The sequence below is a fragment of the Myotis daubentonii genome, chromosome 13 (assembly GCF_963259705.1).
Source record: "Myotis daubentonii chromosome 13, mMyoDau2.1, whole genome shotgun sequence".
NCBI classification, from domain to species: Eukaryota; Metazoa; Chordata; class Mammalia; order Chiroptera; family Vespertilionidae; genus Myotis; species Myotis daubentonii.
In genome coordinates, this window is record NC_081852.1 from 43,486,062 (window position 1) to 43,500,600 (window position 14,539).

Here is a 14,539-nt window from a genome sequence, read left to right on the forward strand (position 1 = left end):
TTCTTTTTCTGTATCTTTTTCAACTGGAAGGGCAAAATATAGGAGATATATTTTGTAATCTTCATTTTTAAAATGACTAGAGAACTTTCCATTTTCTATATATTGCCCACTTACAGTCCTACTCTTATAAATAGATTATTTGTACAGTTTTCCATTAGCATGTTGTTTATTTTTTTTTTTTTATTGATTTATAGGAGCATTCTGTCTGCCAGTCTCCCTTTAGAGGCACGCCTGGATGCCTATGCCTTTCCTTAATTTATCTCATTTTCCCACTGCAGATCCTAAATCTGACTCAGGCCTTGAAAGACAACAAGAGTCCCCTGCACCTGGTCCAGATGCCACCTGTGATTGTTGAGACAGCTCATTCCCACCAGCGGTCTGCTAGTGAATCCTACACACAGAGCTTTCAGAGTCGGAAACCCTTCTTTTCGTGGTGGTAGCCCAAGAGGCAGACAAGAGTACGTTGTCTGAGACTTGGGCTAGGAGGAAACTTGGGGAGCGGGTTGCAGGAAAAGCCTGAGAAGCCAGTAGAAAGCAGTGCCCGTGAGAGCCCTCCCTCTCTGCTCACCATCCCCCTCAGGGCTTTCCCAAGCACAGGGAGAAGCACAAACAGAGCAACAGCGAGTGCGGGTGGGCTCCCCTGAGTGCTGAGGAAGGCTGGAGCTCCATGGAAGGAGCATCTGCCTTCCAGCACCTCCTGAGGGCAGGCTGGGAAATCCCCTTTCCTGGTGAGACCTGGGCGCTGTTGCAATTCCTCATTATATTCTGCATCAGAAACAAACAAACAACAAAAATTTAAATTATTAGCTAAACCCAGGCAGAATCCCAGATTCATTCAGAAACCCTGAATCCAGACCTAGATTTGCATGGACCCAGACATTCAGATGCCTCACTCTAATGGACCAAGGCAGCTGGGTTACTCGCATTCCTGGGGCAGACAGAAGCGGTACCTTTCCTTTGAGATTTTGCCAAGTCTTCTCTTTTTCCTCCCACCAGTGCAGTAGGCTGACTAAAAGCCTCCAAATGCAATTTGCATGGCGGGGGTACTTTTGCTCTAGACCTCCTAGCAGCTCTGTATATGATCCTATAGATCAGCTCTGCTCTCTGCTCTGCTAGGGATCCAACCTCTCAAGTGCAGGCCTGCAACCTGCCTATCACTCAGGTAAAGGCAGGAGGGAGGACGTGGACTCCCCGGCATGTACAAGTGATCCATGTAGCCTGAGTGTATGCTGGGAACTGTAATTGGTCTATGGGCAAACTTATCCCCGTCTTGCTTCCTGAGTCCTTGGCCCTAGCCATAGGTGATAAACTCCCAGTCCTCTCATTAGTTCCCATTATTTTAGACGTTTCTTTTCTCAATTCTGACTAAGGGGTTCAGTTTGGATTCTGGAGTGGGTCTCAGCTCATAAGAGGACGGGATATCAGGTTCTCTTTATGCTACCACTGCTGCTTGGTTGAGGTAACAGGCCTTGTGTTCTGCTAATTGGTAGCTGCGCTTTGCTCCCTCACTTTGTTCCAGGCCAGTTTTTCCATGGCTTCTTGAGAAAAGTGGGCCCAAAGGAGAGAGGCCTTCAAACTGTTCCCCAGTGCCAGTCCAGCTCAGTGCACTTCCTGCTTCCATGTCTCTCCCCTCAGCTATCCCCTTGCCAGGTGCCCAAGCCCTTTCTACACCAAAGCAAAGAGTGGCCCCCACAAGGGAGAAAAGAGGGTGCCATCTGTAGCTCAGGAGCAGCCGTATGCTACTGGACTCCCAAGTTTCTGGAACCCTGCGATTGGTCAATCAGCTGTGAAATAAACTATCGTGAAGGTTTGAAAAACAACCAAAGAAAGGGAGCGAGGACTAGGTCTTGTGCCCTTGGCTTGCCCATCCCCTGCCCTCCAGGAGACAGAGGGGAGATGTGCAGCATCTCATAAGCTGGGCCAGGCTGCCCTTCCATTCCAGCCCCCGGAGCCAGCTTATCTTGGGCTTCCATCCAGCTGACGGGAAGAGTCTCTGGGAGCTGGGTGTGCATGCCCCATGGACAAAGGCACAGCTCCCTTCACAATCCCAGTCAGCCAACCTGGACACTAGCCTTGGGGACCATGTTTTTGAGAATGTCTGCCCTCAGACTGCAGGAGTAGTAGGGCTCCCAGAAGCTGGAAGGGGGCCCAGGTGTGTTTAGCTCTCCACAGACATCTTTGTATAAACGTGTGGTAAAGGTGGGCATCAAGAGAGCCTGAGGATTCTAATGAGGAACCTACTTGCTCTCCCCAACCAAGCAGATCTGCACATTGCCCTCATCCAGACCAGCTCTGTGGGAAGGAAACTGGGTCTAATGTAAGAGGGGCCTGGTCCCAGTCCTGGCAGGTGAGAGAGTGGGAGGGGCATCCTTTCCTGGCCTCTCTGCTCTCTTTGAAACCTGTACTCAGGTTGCCTTGAATGTGGACTTTGCGAGAGCCAGGGGTCCAGAGTGCCAGGGCAGGCTTCTGGGTGGCACTCATGGAATGGCCCAGCCCTCTGCCAGCCATAGGCCCTGTCCCCCGGTGTCAGGGAGTAGAGGCTGGGCTGTAGTCCTCCTGCCTCTTACTGTTCTAATGCACTGTAGAATTGTATGTAATGTATTTAAATCAATGCAAATGTATGAATAACAAGTCCAATTCTGACCTTTTTTGTCTAGTTTTCTTTGGTGGAAGGAAGACAATGTAGAATGAAATTTTAAGTACAGAGAACCCCGAGTTTCCGTGAGTTGCTAAGACATGGCTCCTGAGTCTATTTCCCTCCAGTGGGGGAAATCCAGACCCTCATTTCCAGTCTCTAGTGCTCTGAAAACCAAAAATTTTTCATAACTTAAATTTGACACCAAAACTGACCTGAATCTACATGGAAGCTATTTGTAACCATGATGAATCCCTAAGTGTGAATATTCGTTGCAGAAATATTAATGTTTTGTTATGGGATATTCCCCTATGAGGGATAGTACAGTATTTGCACTGACTAGTTCTACAAATTAAAAAGTTCCCAGCTCATCTAGTCACAAAGGTTTGGAAGGAATATGGACCGGCTTCTCTTCTTGGCTGCAAGAGGGTAGCCCTGCTCTGCATGTGCTTGGAGCACTTTGAGCCCTGTCTTCTTCAAAGTGATGGATAATCTAGCACTGGTTCTCAACCTTCTGGCCCTTTAAATACAGTTCCTCATGTTGTGACTCAACCATAAAATTATTTTCGTTGCTACTTCATAACTGTAATGTTGCCACTGTTATGAATCATAATGTAAATATCTGATACGCAGGATGGTCTTAGGCGACCCCTGTGAAAGGGTCGTTCGACCGCCAAAGGGGTCGCGACCCACAAGTTGAGAACCACAGATAGGACGGGTGGGTGAGGAGCTGAATGGGAATGACATGGCATACTTCTTCTGAGGATCACCTTAAGGGTTTTCAGGCTATGCGGACCTTGGAAAATGGAGGAGCTCAAGAATGATTGGTTCAGCTGTTGACCCATCTCAGGATGGTTGGCCCATGGGGTTGAAGAAGCCAGCTGAGGAACTGGCACCCATTACTGTGACTGCAGGCTCACTGCCCACTCTGTAGAGCTGACTGTAATAGCTTTCTCTCTAGAGCTGGCCAGGGGCCAAAAACCCTGTCCTCTCCTGTGGCTCAGGACTGCCCACAGAGCTGCTTCCACCTCCCCACCTGACAGCCTCTGGAAAAGGAAGCTGGGCATAGGGGCTCGACGGATGGTGGTGAGAAAGCAAAGGAGGCAGCCCTATTTTCTTCTTCCTGGGAACACACAACCTTCCCTGCAATGAGCCCAACCCCTCACCCCCCAGCTCTGGAGTATCAAGACACACACAGTTCTTGGTGCAAATGTTTTTATTTTGCCACTTAAACCACAGTTTACTTGTGTGGCCTGACAGGGACAGGGGTATAGGACAGGCTGCTGGACCATGGGTCAGAATACAGGAGGGTTAGTAGCAGGAGTGGTGAGATGCTTGGTCTGAGTGCCTGTTGCTTAACTCCCAGGGGAATGTCATGCAGCCCAAGTATAGTGTTAGGTGGGGAAGGGTCAAGGCAAGAACGGTCACTGTTGCTGCTCCTGGTGAGGAGTGGGTCCCACAATTAGAGCTCCGTGGGTATCTCCATCCTCTTCCGAATTGAACAGCAGCAGCACGTGGGGCTATCTGCCTCCAGTCTCTTCCTCCTCCACCTTCCCGGGCCCTTGGGCCAAAGTCCCTATGATTCCTGGGGAAGATAGTGCCATTCCCAGCCCCTTCCCTGGATCAGTGTCTGATCTGATGGAGGTAGCTTGTGGGGCCTGACTTCCTCCAATTCCGGCGGATCCTGGCACTTGTCCTCCTAGTGTTCAGATACTGATCGCTGGAAGCCATCTCTGTGGCACTGCTCTGTGGGTCATCCAGTGGATCGCGGGGCTCTGGGATTCTGCAGGGAACAAGTGTGGGATAGGCCAACATCAATAGGAAGGACAGAATGAGGACTAAAGAGATTTTGGTCATGTGAACTAATAAAACACACTGGGACAAATGAGACCAGGGCTCTGGTCTCGTCTCTGCCTGCTGAGAGCTACATGACGAGGCAAAACTTTCAGATTTCTATAGAGAGTAGGACTAGATCAGGGTGTGCAGCATTCAACGTTTCTCCAACTTCCTCATCCTGTACTCAAGACAGATACTGTTAATCAGTCATATGAGACTGGAGGAACCAAGTATCCTTACTAAGGTGTATTAAGTAGCGATTACTAATCAGTTGGAGTTGATATGGACCTGATGATCTCAGAAGGCCTGTTCAGGTCTAATGTTCTGACTGTGGGCTCCACAGAAGACGGTGGAGGAATGGAGCCCAGAGTGTGCCCATAGCAGTTGGTTAGGCCATGTGGTTCAGCTCGATCGGGGCGGGGGGGGGGGGGGGGGGGAGAAGGTGAGGACCCCTGTTCCTGGGCTGGCAGTGATCTAAGCAAAGAGCTGGATGACTAGGGAAAGTTTGGGATAAAGTTTCTCAACAACTGTTAACCTTTGTTGCCTCTAGAGTACTTTCCTATGCTATATTCTCTAATTCCAGAGCCAAGATTATTCATCAGGCTGACTTTTGAATGTTACCTGTTCTTTAATGGATAAATTGTATTTTTTCCCCCTTCCAAACACTAGTCCCTCCTATATGGTTAACAATCACTGTGAAATAAGGTGGCACTGATAGGATCCTGGCATCCCTTCCCATGGGAATTCACATGGTCATATATGACTCCAATAGTAACAGCAACCTTTTAAGTGCCAACCATGTGGTAGGCACTGTGTAGACCTTACCACAGCCCCAGTGGTAGGCACTTTGCATGAGGCTGGGTCAGTAGCTCCAGGCCTCACAGCCAGGAAATGGTGAACGAGCATCATTAGTGTTCTCCCTCCCTCAGCCCTCACTCCCAGGAACCTACCTGAGCCGGCTGCAGTGATGTAGCGAGTGGCCCAGGGATTTCTGCCTCGGAGGCCTCTTTCTGCGCAGCCTCCTCAAGGCCTCTGCCACACGGTGGTCCCCTGCACACTCCCAGATGATCTGTGCCCGTTCCTCCGCCAGCTGGTCCCCGCTGCGCTGAAACAGACTCTGGATCTGCAGCAGCTCCGCATCCTGGAAGATGTTGGCCGAGGCCTGCTTGCGGCCCCGGGCCTCAGTGGGGGCCTGCCAAGGGAGCGGCTCGCTCACCACAGAGGCTGGGGTGCCCATCCTGGGTGCTCTGAGGAAGGAAAGCATGGAGGTCAGCAGCTCAGCAGGCCCTCCCCAAACCTGGGGCTCCTGACTAATGCAAGGACTTCTGGTGTTTCTGTTCTTCAGGAGCCAAGGTAAGGTGAGTCTTAAAATCACTTTGATTTCCCAGGGCAAATACTGTTAATAATGACAGCCAAACTTTATTATAAAGTGCTATGTGTCTGACGTGGAAATTTAAGAGTCAGAGACACCTCTGAAGTAAGAGTTGTTTATCCCCACTTTACAGACGAAGGAGTGTGACTCAGAGGTTAAATGACTTCCCCACAGTCACAAAGCCCCATGTAGGTGCAGAGCCAGGAGAACCAGGTCTGTCTGGCTCTAAAGTCCAGGCAGACCCCAGGATACCCAGGTCCTAATAACACCAGCAGCAGCAGCAGCTGAAGTGTGGTGAGTCAGTGTGTGAGATACACTGAGAGCCATAGTCACCTGGCGTCACTGACATGTGAACACAGCAGCCCCTTGAGGTAAGTACTTTCACCCCTCACTTCACAGACGAGACTGAGAAAGAGAATGCAGATTTCTGATGGTGAGGCCCAGGCTCTACAGTACAGAAATAGAGGGGCTGTGGAGCTGGGTTGCCTGTGTTGGATTCCCACTTCTGGCTGCCTCCACCACTTACTGGCTGGTGACCTCCACTCACAGCTCCTTCCTGTGTAAATGTATCAGCTGTGCTAACTAATACCTACTTCTTAGGTTGCTGTGAGGACCGAATGAAGGCACACAAAGCATTAAGAACAGTGCTCAATGTTCTATTCTGCTTTTCCATCCATAAAATTGACAAGAGTTATCCCACCTCCTATCTTCAAAACTCTCGGGATGAACCAAGTCCATACAGGGTGAGGCAAAGGTAGGCTTACAGCTGTTCATATGGAAAATAATACAATAATTAATAATACAAGGATAAACTCTGTTTCTCGTACTCACAACTGTAAACCTACTTTTGCCCCACCCTATATAATTTAGCAAACAGAATGAAATAGACCAATCAGATCTACCGTCCAAAGGACCACTGAGAGAAAGGGGCAGGAGAAGACATTACAGGGTCGAATACTCTGTCAGGGCAGAGGCTGAAACTTATAAGAAAATCGATAAAAGTTACACTCATGTCAATGTCCTCCCACCATATCCAGGAAATGAAAATTAAATCATCTTCCTCAGTTCTAGATAGTTCACATTGAATAAATAAAGGCATAAGAAGCTCACCCACCTTATCCTTGTTTCTGGTACAACCTGAAAAATCCATGGCATTGGAAAACAAGAGACAAGGAAGACCAAAGACTTTGGCATTATGCAGAACTGGGTTTGAATCCCAACTCTGCCACTTGCTTAGCTGTGACCTTACGCAAGTTAATCAACTTCTCTGAGCCTGTTTGCTTAACTGTCAAATGGAGCCAAAACCACTTCTCAGGATTGGTGTAAATGAGTCTAGTATGGTACCAGGTAACCAATAAGAGCTAAATAAATGCAAATGCCCCTCTTTTTGGCTTCCTTGACTTTTGTGTTGGGTCAGAAGAGTGATGTGGTAAGAATTCTTTCCTCCAAGCAGTCGAGCCTGAGCCAGCTAAAAGCCTGCCTTGTTCCCTCTGCCCCTCACAGCCCTGGGCCCAATAGGGAAGGCCTGGTTACTAAGTCAGACCTCATTCCACAGCTAGCTACAGACATAGCTGTCAACCAGCAACCAGCTTGAAAAGGAGGTAGATAAAATGTACATGCTCACTGTAAAAAAAAAAAAAAAAGAAAAAAAGCAAACAAATAGAATCATAAGTAAAAGCACTACTGGTTTCCTATCCTCAGCTCACTTGCAAAAATAATCCTTACTCTCATCTGCCTTTTGTTCTCCAGAGAATTTGAGCCATGTCTTCATCCCATTCAGACTTCCCAGATAATGACTGTCCCTTCCTTACCCTGGCCTTCCCTCATCCTCACCTCAATAGCCACCTCCTGATTCCAGTAATTTTTACACTCCACTGTCCTAGTTTCTAGGCCTTCTATCATAAGAACCTACTCTTTAAAAATATATATATATGTGTGTGTGTATGTATATATATATATATATATATATATATATATATATATATATATATATATATATTAATATATTTTGATTTTTTACAGAGAGGAAGGGAGAGGGATAGAGAGTTAGAAACATCGATGAGAAACATCGATCAGCTGCCTCCTGCACACCCCCTACTGGGGATGTGCCCGCAACCAAGGTACATGCCCTTGACTGGAATTGAACCTGGGACCCTTCAGTCCGCAGGCCAATGCTCTATCCACTGAGCCAAACCGGTTAGGGCAATAAAAATATATATTTTAGCCCTGACTGGTTTGGTTCCCTGGTTCGATTCCAGTCAAGGGCATGTACCTTGGTTGCGGGCACATCCCCAGTAGGGGGTGTGCAGGAGGCAGCTGATCGATGTTTCTCTCTCATTGATGTTTCTAACTCTCTATCCCTCTCCCTTCCTCTCTGTAAAAAAAATATGTGTGTGTGTGTGTGTGTGTGTGTGTGTGTGTGTATATATATATATATTTATTTATTTCAGAGAGGAGGGGAGAGGGAGCGAGAGATAGAAACATCATCAGTTGCCTCCTACACACCCCATGCTGGGGATCAAGCTCGCTATCCAGGGCATATGCCCTGACAAGGAATCAAACGATGACCTCCTGATTCATAGGTCAACACTCAACCACTGAACCACACCAGCCAGTCCCCACTCTCTTTTTTCAAAAGATTTAATAATGAGCCCTAGCTGGTTTGGCTAAGTGGACTGAAGGGTCCCAGGTTCAATTCCAGTCAAGGGCACATGCCTGGGGTGTGGGCTTGATCACCCGTGAGGGGCTTACAGGAGGCAGCCAATCAATGATTCTCTCTCATCATCAATGTCTCTATCTGTCTCTCCCTTTCTGAAATCAATAAAAAATATTTTTTAGCCAAAACCGGTTTGGCTCAGTGGATAGAGCGTCGGCCTGCGGACTGAAAGGTCCCAGGTTCGATTCAGGTCAAGGGCATGTACCTGGGTTGCGGGCACATCCCCAGTGGGAGATGTGCAGGAGGCAGCTGATCGATGTTTCTCTCTCATCGATGTTTCTAACTCTCTATCTCTCTCCCTTCCTCTCTGTAAAAAATCAATAAAATATATTTAAAAAAAGATTTAATAATGAAAATAAACCTGCAAAAGACTTTCAAATAAATTCATAAAAATTGTACTTGCTTTCTGGAAAATAATCTTAAAACCTGCCTCTGCTTAGGCACTATTATGGGAATCCAGTAAATATATGTGGGAATTAAACTCCCAGAGATAGATGATATAAATACTGTATACTGTGATCAGGAAACAGTCACCAAGTAACACAGGCTGGTAAAGAGAAGTCAAGCTAACTATGGAGCATTTATCAGGTAATACGCATAATATCATTTCATCCTTAAAACAATTCTAGGGACCAGGCACTGTTAGACTCACCCCAGTTCACAGAGAAGCAAAGGGAAGCTGAGACACAGATATAAAGCAGGGACTCAGCCAAGGCCAGAGCCTAGTCTGACTGCAGCCCAAGCTTTTAAGCAACGGAGGTGTCTTCCCAGCCAAGCAGCTCAAAGCACATTTCTTCCCATTAGTCTGTGAGGAGTGCTAATGCACAAAGGGGGAACCCCACCAGTAGCAGGGAAAGAACACGGAATATCCCACGTTGTGGGGGGGGGGGGGGAGTATGGAATTTATTTTAATCTTTTCAATAACATCAGGGCCGTTCCCTGGGTGTCAGGCTGCCTCAGCTTTGAACTCGTGGCACTCTGAAGAGGAAGACCCCCAGCTTCCACAGAAGAGATCTGGAACTATAACCCAGCCAGAGGACTGGTCTGAGCCCCAGTTCTGCCTCAGTGGCTGAGAGGCCTCAGGGATTCTGTGGGCCTGCTTCCCTCTTTCATCTGTGAGAACGGGTTGATGCTGATGGTCTCTGAAGGCCTGTGCCAGTGCTGAGAGTCTAGATTTGAACAAAGAAGAGATGGTTTGCTTGCCTGCCAGGGCCTACTAGCAACATGTGTGGACAGGTCTGGCTAATTAGGTATCAGAAGACTCCCCAACCAGTAGCTCCCCTTCTCAATCTTCCCTGGAGGTCAGACACTGTTTTGCTGCTGTGAGCTATGGGGTTAGGGTCTGGTAGAAGACAGAACTCACTGCTCTAAAGCACTCTAATGACGTAGGCTGGCTATAGCCAAGCCTGGGGCAGACTTCTGGGGCATGTCCCCTCACAAACTCAGACAATCTCGCCCTCTTCTTGAGAGACTGGCAACGGGATCGAATAGCAGCAGCTGCCTCAGGGAGGAAATGGCTTGGAGCCTGACTTCCCAGATAGTCCCAGCCACCTCTGCCAGGGCTCCAAGGCCCTCCCTCCAGCTGCTCAGTTACAGTGAGTTACAAATGCACCAATGAGAAACCATCTGGGAGAGCCTGGGCCTAGCCTCACCATACCTTCTATGAACCTGTGAAGGGCGGGGTGGGGGCGGGGGGACATCCAGATTTTGAGGACCCTCACTTTTGGCTCTGCCTCTCACCCTGAGATTCAGACAGCAGAGTGAGGCTGAGAATAAAAATTGGTGGATATCAAGTAGGATTAGACCGTAAACTTGGGGAAAACTGAATCACAGCACTTTTGTTATCAGAAGAAACTTCCTGTCTCGTTCAATGTGTCCAATAGTTACTTTCCCCCTCATTTCCTGGACAAGACCTGCATCCGGGAAAGTCAGTATATATTTGAACAATGGTACTTTTTAATCTGGAAAATGAAACCACAGGGCTATTAAAAAATTACAAATGAATCTTTCAGAGCTGACATAAAAAAGATAAGCATGGATCTGTGAGCAAATGAGTAAAGACTAATTGTAAAATACTTCAGTTTGACACAAACTAGGTTAAAAATGAACCCCCAAGTAAATACCAAATGTTGAACATGACAAAGTTCAATTTGTTTTGAAACACGCAATAAAGGAACTATAGAGATCCAACAAAGAAATATATTTAAAAAGTGACTCACCATGTAATGATTTGCAATTTATAAATATGATGCACAAGTGAGCAGTCTTTGTAATGTATGAAGCTCAGTTTAGACACTTATCTATGCTTATCGTGGTCTCAGGGTCGTGGAAAATAACCATGAGAGGCAGAACACAGTTGTGTGAATTAGGCAGCAACTGGCTCCCCACCTGCTCCCCCCTCCAGATAACCCTGTTGGTGGTAATAATCTGCAATCGGAGGCCAAGGGTCTCTTAGAAAAAGAACTAGAGGCTCTGGCCCAAGGCCCAAGTCAACACTGTGGCCCTGGCCTGCTTTCTTGGACAGACATGCCACTGGACAGCAGCCAAAATCTGTGGCTCCTCAAGTGGGAGGCCCAGTCCAAACGGCCGTGTGGGCCCCCCACACGGAAGGGCCTAGTCTCAGGGAGGCATGCCTGAGAGAGATGGACACACGTTGGTCTCCAAATCTCTTTCCCAAAAGGTTTGAGAAAGGAACTGGACCCTTCCCCAGACCAAATCTCAGATATGGCCTGGAAAAAACCTACTAGATCTAGGAATAACTTTTCAAGAGTTCAAGAACCTGAATTCTGGCTGAGCCACTGATACCTGGATGACCTCAGCAAGCCTCAGTTTTCCCCTGCTTTAGTTAGTTCATTGTCAAAATGGTGAGAGTAAGTAACCCTTAAGGGGCTAAGGGAGATAAAGTATGCTGAAAGTACCCATCCCAGTAGTTATGAATGAATGGTATAAAGGAAAGGGCTTTTTAACCACCCACTTTCCTCATCACCACTATCATGAAACTCCCTCAAAGGGGCCTTCACTCTTGGGAGAAGAGGGTGAAGGGAGAATGGAGTAATTTGCAGACTTTCAATCATCGCTGCTGGTGAGGCACCTTGCTCCAAGACAAGTCCAAACCAGCACTGTTGGAAGGGTAATCTCTTTAATCCTCATGACACCCTTCTGAGGGGTTACACCCATTTTACAGATGAGAAAGCTAAGCTCAGGAAGGTTAAGTCACAGGCAGTACGTGCTAAGCAGGATATGAACCCAAGAGGTCTGACCCCAGCGCTCGCTCTCATCGAGTTATTTTTGTTCCCACCAGAGCGTGCCAAGGTCTTCAGAGGAAAGACCCTGGAGGCTCTGAACCCTCCCGGAGCCTGCTATCTGCTTCTACCGGTTTCGAAAGGCGGAGGGATCGAAAGTCAGGGCTCCCCAGCCAGCCTCGGTGCCATCGGCACTCCATGGCCCGTGGGGAATTAGCGTGATTACTCACCAAGCTGCAGGGCGGCGTCGACAGACCTCAAATCGGGATGGGGCAAGCGAAGATGCGCCGACCCCAACCCCTGCCGCCTTCCGAAAGGGCGGGCGCAGCTCCGGGCTTCTGCCGCGAAGGTGCTCACTAGGACCAGGAGGCACCCGCCAACAGGACAAGAGCTTGGGAGGGGTATCCTGGCCGATATCACATGGCGACAACCCCAGCACAGGTCGGTCCCCGCGATTTAGACGTGGCGCTGCGCACAACGGGCCCTAGGTGTACCTGGGGTTCAGGTCCGGCGGCACCCCAGTTCTCACGGCTCGCCCTCCCGCCCGCTCCCACCGAGAGCCGGGTCGCAGACCTACGTACCTGCCTGCCGTGGCCGGCCACCTCGGTCACAACCGCGGCCCAAGGCGCTCCTGGAACAGCCAATCCTCAGGCGAGCCTTGCTGGGCTCCAAAGCGAGCCTTCCAAAACCGAACGCGGCGACTCCGCGGGCCAATCAGCAGCCACAGAGGGGTGAGGGGCGTGTTCTGGCTCCTCCCCCTTCCCTCCGCCGGCCTCGAAACCTAAGTGCGAAGGTTCCCGGGTCCAATCAGAGACGGAGCAACAGCGAGGGGCGTGCCCGCCCAGGTCCCTTCCCTTGGCCCCCGGCCTCCCTTGCGTCTCGCTGGGAGGTGCCCCGCTTTCATTGACGTCAGTCCCCGGGAGAACGCGGTTTTGCTGGCTCGGGACCGGGGCGGGGCCGCATTCCTGCCCGGGTTGCGGCAGCGGCGGGCCCTGCAGTGTACACGTGATAGGTGCCCCCTCCCCTGGGCCCAAGGCCTGTGTGCACGGCGCCTGTTCTTGCAGCGTGCGGCCCTCAGCATAGACCTGCAGCTCTTATGCTCGCCTCCCCAGTACTCAAGTTCTGGTTCCAGCTTTGAGGGACAGGAATGGACAGTAAGTGCGGTGGTCAGACCGTGGGCTTCAAAGCCAAAATGTCTTGATACGAATCTTGGATTGGCTGTGCAAACTTGGGCCAGTTACCAAAATGAGACAGTATTTTAAAAGGTTTTATTCATTCGACCGTGGTCCACAAGGGTCCACCCTGCCCGAGTTTCTTGATAGGCAGTGAACTAGACACACCTATAAGCCCCTCTCCTGGGGTAATTTACAGTTTAGTTAAGAAAGGCAGGTATTAAAAATCGTAAACCATTTTGTTGTTATTACAATTGTGATAAAATTGTGGGAATGAGAGGGTAAAATGGAGGAACCTAAGCTCTCTTTGGGAGGTCCTGCAAGGCAGAAGTAACATGTAAGTTGAGATATGAAGTTGGTCACATGAAGAGGGACTGGGAAAAGTTTTTAAGGAAGAGAGAATAGCATGTGCTAAGGTCAGCAGGCAGCTTGACTAAGGAATTTCCGACTTGAACTGAGGCCTGGAGTAAGGCTAGCAAGGGAGAGGGTGAGGAAGCAGAAGGCAGAGGCAGGCAGTGAAATTTCCGTTTCTTCTTCTGAAGAGCCTCTAAGGCAGCGGTTCTCAACCTGTGGGTCGCGACCCCTTTGGGGGTCGAACGACCCTTTCACAGGGGTGGCCTAAGACCATCGGAAAACACATATATAATTACATATTGTTTTTGTGATTAATCACTATGCTTTAATTATGTTCAATTTGTAACAATGAAAATACATCCTGCATATCAGATGTTTACATTACGATTCATAACAGTAGCAACATTACAGTTATGAAGTAGCAACGAAAATAATTTTATGGTTGGGGGTCACCACAAGGTGAGGAACTGTGTTGAAGGGTCGCGGCATTAGGAAGGTTGAGAACCACTGCAAGGGGAATAGCATGTGTATTTATCTCAGAGACATTTAATAGCACTGAAATGTGCAAATAATGCCAGTCAGCACTTTACAAACATTAGCTCATTTCATCCTCACGACAAGTTTGTGTTCTTAGAAGATCACTTTGGTTGGAACTTGGTTGGAGGAGGCAGGAGTAGCTGCAGCGTTTCCAGGATGGCTCTTGATAAATGTTTGTTTACTTCCTTGGAAGATGAGGGGTTGTTTGTGCACTGGTTCAGAAATGGTCAGGAATAGGCAGCTAGGGCTTCCTGACTTCTTTTGCTCTACAGAGCTGACCTTCGTAGTCATTGTATTTCTCTTCTGTAGAAGCTCTGAGGGGGAGAGAGTAAGAGCCTGCACAAAAGGATCTGTGGATCCCTGTTTGCAAGGTGGAAGGGACATTTGGGAGCTGTTCTTCCGCATCCCTCAGACTCTGCTTCTGCTTTCTGTCCTGCACAAAAACATCAGCAAGTGCTTTGCTGTAGTTAAAAGGGTTTGAACCGTGGTTTCTCTTTGCTTTTCCTGAAGCCCCAGGAAAATATTGAAAAGAGCAAAGAAATCAGCAATGTTCTCCAATAGAAAGTAGTGCTGTGAAGCCTGTCAGCCAACTGCTTGGCTAAGGCGGGGACTGTGTAGACTGGAAACTGGGAGGCTGGGCTTCTGAACCAGGGACTCCTGTAGCCCATTCTAAGC

General features: G+C 48.7%; 2 protein-coding genes and 1 long non-coding RNA gene across 6 annotated transcripts in view; 1 reads left to right on the forward strand and 2 right to left on the reverse strand.

Annotated features, from left to right (window-relative positions):
• The window catches only part of PI4K2A (phosphatidylinositol 4-kinase type 2 alpha), a 31,070-nt gene extending 28,427 nt beyond the window's left edge, over positions 1 to 2,643 (forward strand). For all 3 annotated transcript variants that reach the window (XM_059660999.1, XM_059660998.1, XM_059660997.1), the window contains one exon: positions 279 to 2,643. In XM_059660999.1, the coding sequence (XP_059516982.1) occupies positions 279 to 440 (162 nt within the window). In that variant the 3' untranslated portion in view covers positions 441 to 2,643. The remainder of the gene's footprint in view (positions 1 to 278) is intronic.
• LOC132214212 (uncharacterized) overlaps positions 51 to 14,539 on the reverse strand; it is a 377,066-nt gene continuing 362,577 nt past the window's right edge. Inside the window, exon 2 of the long non-coding RNA XR_009448234.1 lies at positions 51 to 3,134. This is a non-coding gene — a long non-coding RNA (uncharacterized LOC132214212). The remainder of the gene's footprint in view (positions 3,135 to 14,539) is intronic.
• On the reverse strand, positions 3,834 to 12,540 carry AVPI1 (arginine vasopressin induced 1). Of its 2 annotated transcripts, XM_059661002.1 has the most exons (3): positions 12,383 to 12,540; positions 5,422 to 5,718; positions 3,834 to 4,418 (listed from the first exon to the last, which is right to left on the reverse strand). In XM_059661002.1, exons 2-3 carry the CDS (start codon positions 5,706 to 5,708, stop codon positions 4,259 to 4,261), a joined length of 447 nt encoding a protein of 148 aa, XP_059516985.1. In that variant the 5' UTR covers positions 5,709 to 5,718; positions 12,383 to 12,540; the 3' UTR covers positions 3,834 to 4,258. The 2 variants fall into 2 exon arrangements, with proteins under 2 accessions (XP_059516985.1, XP_059516984.1); XM_059661001.1 differs by lacking the exon at positions 12,383 to 12,540 and having other exon boundaries at positions 5,422 to 5,741.

Excerpts from the sequence above, each read along its gene's own strand:
- AVPI1 (XM_059661001.1), bottom strand. The coding sequence starts at position 5,735 with ATGCTTTCCTTCCTCAGAGCACCCAGGATGGGCACCCCAGCCTCTGTG. Across the intron at positions 4,419-5,421 it reads CATCACTGCAGCCGGCTCAG|AATCCCAGAGCCCCGCGATC; the intron begins GTAGGTTCCTGG and ends TGTTCCCTGCAG.